The 3,304-nt window shown below is 37.1% G+C and overlaps 1 protein-coding gene across 1 annotated transcript; it reads right to left on the reverse strand.

Annotated features, from left to right (window-relative positions):
* Positions 1-359: 359 nt before the first annotated feature.
* Positions 360-1,445, reverse strand: LOC144477591 (uncharacterized). Its single transcript, XM_078195317.1, has 4 exons — positions 1,337-1,445; positions 813-991; positions 539-747; positions 360-447 (listed from the first exon to the last, which is right to left on the reverse strand). Exons 1-4 carry the CDS (start codon positions 1,443-1,445, stop codon positions 360-362), a joined length of 585 nt encoding a protein of 194 aa, XP_078051443.1.
* Between the last annotated feature and the right edge of the window lie 1,859 nt (positions 1,446-3,304).

The following is a 3,304-nucleotide window of genomic DNA, read 5'->3' on the forward strand; positions in this document are numbered from 1 at the left end:
AGATAGGGGTTGTCACGGAACTGTTGTGCCGACGGACAAGACAAAAGTGATCGAACTGCCAAGCGATCAACACATCTTTACTGAATAATCATAGAGTTGTTGTTATATAATTGAGTACCCCGTTATTATTAATAAAATTCCGCGAGCACCTTACAAAACTCGGAACAATACTTTAAACGGATTCACAATGGAACGGATACTTAGAGAAACCAGAAAACTATACCTAAGGTGGACTTGGCGGGCCGTTTTTAGGAAAATCAAACTTTCGTGTACTTTCAGAGATATCATAAATAAATGTGATTTATCGTCTAAACATATGTGTAGAGTTAGTGTTGGTTGTTCCATGAGATTTACATGAGTTAATAAATTTTTGGGATACGCAAATCATTAAACGCTTTACATGTTGACGGCAGATTAATTCTACTAGTTGAAGTACTTGCTGTGTGTCTGTAAATTTAAAGATAAAATTGATCATGTAGATGTCCTTTACATTCTCCTTTATATGTATATTCTTGCTAATCATTGATGAGCTTTGTACCCTGTTTTAAATGTTCTATTTGAAGAATTCACTGGTGTAGATGTTCCAGTGAAATTATCCAATGTTCTATTATGTTCTTTCAGAGATATCAATTTCTTGCGTAGTTCAATATTCTCCATCTTCAGCTTGTTATGCTCATCTTTACAGAATTTTACTCGTTGCATAAGATTGTAGTAGTGAAGTTTCAGATATTCATATTTTTTATCCATAAATCCGATTGTATAATTAGTAATACTTACTTAATATGACCGTGGAAATTTTAAGAACTAACCATTTCCAGGAAACGTTGAATCACAATCTTCATTTGATTATATTGGAAACCAAAAACTGTGTTCAGAAACTCCAATAATTTTTTAATTGGTACAAAAAAATGTTGTACTTTGGACAAAGTAGGTTGTTGCAATTCTACAAAAAAAAGGTCTACTTGTTGGCACTGCGGACAATGTTTCTTAGCTGCATTGCAAAAAATTGTATTTCGTAGTTATCAAAAAGGAAATGTTTATTATATAGGATATATCATTTGACTGGAACATCTCAAGTATTTATTTCATTATCAGTATTAAAAAAAACTTTCAAAGGAAGACTTATAGGCTTGAAGTGGTAAACATTGTGCTGAGCAAACAGTTTCACTATCAATGCATTTTCAAAAGGAGTACACTTTTATTACTTATAAATAATACTTCATTAATAATGTAATATGAATTATATTGTGTATATTGTAAAAATTATTTTTAATGTTATGTAATTTCTTTATTATAGTATTTATTATTATTACAATTTTCTTTTGACTACTTTTACCTGGTTGAATACACTCCTGGCAGTATATGTGACCGCATTGTGTTAAACAAAACGGTTGTCTACCTCTATGAGCCGTAGCGTAACACTTGTTGCAAATATAAGTATCCATGATAATCGCCGGTTAAAAATATTTGTGTTATGTTTTAATTAAATTCGAGGGAACAGATACATTAGATATGATGTGTGATTATTTATTATTGGTGATAATAATACAGACAGTGTTATTCGACCACGGGTAATATTTCGAAACAAAAATTACAACAGAACTATTATAATGTGGATTTATATTAATTAGTACAATCTATTATTTCTGATTTTCGAACTCGTGCAAATGTGGGGAATCTGGGGTTTTACCTCGGATTCCCTAGGCAGCTCCCCAACAATCAGTTGGTAACGCGGTTGGCAGCACTGACTACCAACCGTTGCCGCTCGTGCTCTGTCGAGCGGGAGACATATTCGTAATCAAACGCTAGACCCGAACAGACATTCGTAATCGAACACTAGACCAGAACAGATACTGGGCTAGTCCCACCGTTATCTACCACCACGTGCCGAGTATAGTCTACAGTGATTGTAATACAATAAAATCAGTGATCGAGAGATGGTGTATTTATCCATTAAATAGTCCTTACCTCCGGGAAAATCACTGTCCAGCAGTCCGTGTAGGGAACTGCTGGCCTTCGATCACAAATATCGAAGCGGTCTTCCGAACGTTATACTGGGAGGTATAACCGGTACGCGCAGTTGTACCACGTAATCCCTACACAAACAATTAACTAGAGACATCTGCTAGTGATCGGATGAAGCAGTTAAGGGTATTCCCATGTTTCATAATACTCAGAAGAATCTGTCAGAATACTCGAATTGTTACATAAAATTATTCAATTATATAAATTTTATATTTTCTTTCGCTAGGATTCACGCCAATACAATAATAAACCAGATCTTGTGAATTTATCAAAACATTTCCAGGGTAGTATATCTATTGTTACGGTCTGAATTGTTTAGTGTAGGGAATTCGATATGGTTCGGTTGCCCGTGGAGCGCTGAACCGCTCTGCTCGTGAAAGGTTGTAGAGAGATGTACAAACTCTGAATACTTTAAGCAAAAGGTACTTTATTTATAGAGCTCTAAGATGTACTTTCTTTGACTGTCGAATAAAATCTGAGGTTTCCTGTGGAGTTCTGTATTTTCTTTCAGCTTCTTTTCCTTCCCTCCTTCGTTAGCCAATAGGAAAATTAGCTGGGCGCTGGTGAATTTGCTGGACGTTGATTTGTCGGCCGGTCCGTCTTCCGGTTGCAGCTCGAAGATGATTCGTGGTTCGACAGTGCGCATGCGGATGGGAGTGCGCGGGAGTCGAGCGCACAGGGGTGAAAAGCCCGCCGAAACTAATATTGTGGGGGTGTGCTGCGCGCGAAGATTTCGGCTCGAGGACTGAGTAAGAGAAAGAGGTCAGAGAGGGTTCCGAGAAGTCCTTGTCTAAAGATTTACGACGTCCTGTACTTGAGAGATCCGGGTTTGCTATTGTGACTTGTCTATTTCACGTGAAATCGGAGAGGGTCTTACGAGAGGCTACGTGACTTCCTCTACATTCCTCGATTAGTCTCGCTAGATAAAAAAAGGCTCAACGAAGAATTTCGTGGGAACTCTCTCATTATCTCTTTACATATTCTCAATTATTCCTCTCGGCCGACACCGTATCTCTACATAAATATACGATATTTTGTATATACATTCGAACTTCCCTCTTGTCGCCATAAATTGAAAGCGTATAGTCTAATAGTGCGGTCGTAATATAAACTACTGACTACGGTCGCGTCGCTCATGAAACGTGATAACGTAACACCTCCATCCCCATAAAGAAAAAGTTGTTACACGTGACAACTTTTTGTACAAAATTTAATAATATGGACGCATTGAGTCGGCAAATAGAAGATTGATGGGGACAGATCAAGACACGCAAAAAGG

The sequence above is a fragment of the Augochlora pura genome, unplaced genomic scaffold (assembly GCF_028453695.1).
Source record: "Augochlora pura isolate Apur16 unplaced genomic scaffold, APUR_v2.2.1 APUR_unplaced_2164, whole genome shotgun sequence".
In the NCBI taxonomy this organism is placed as follows: domain Eukaryota; kingdom Metazoa; phylum Arthropoda; class Insecta; order Hymenoptera; family Halictidae; genus Augochlora; species Augochlora pura.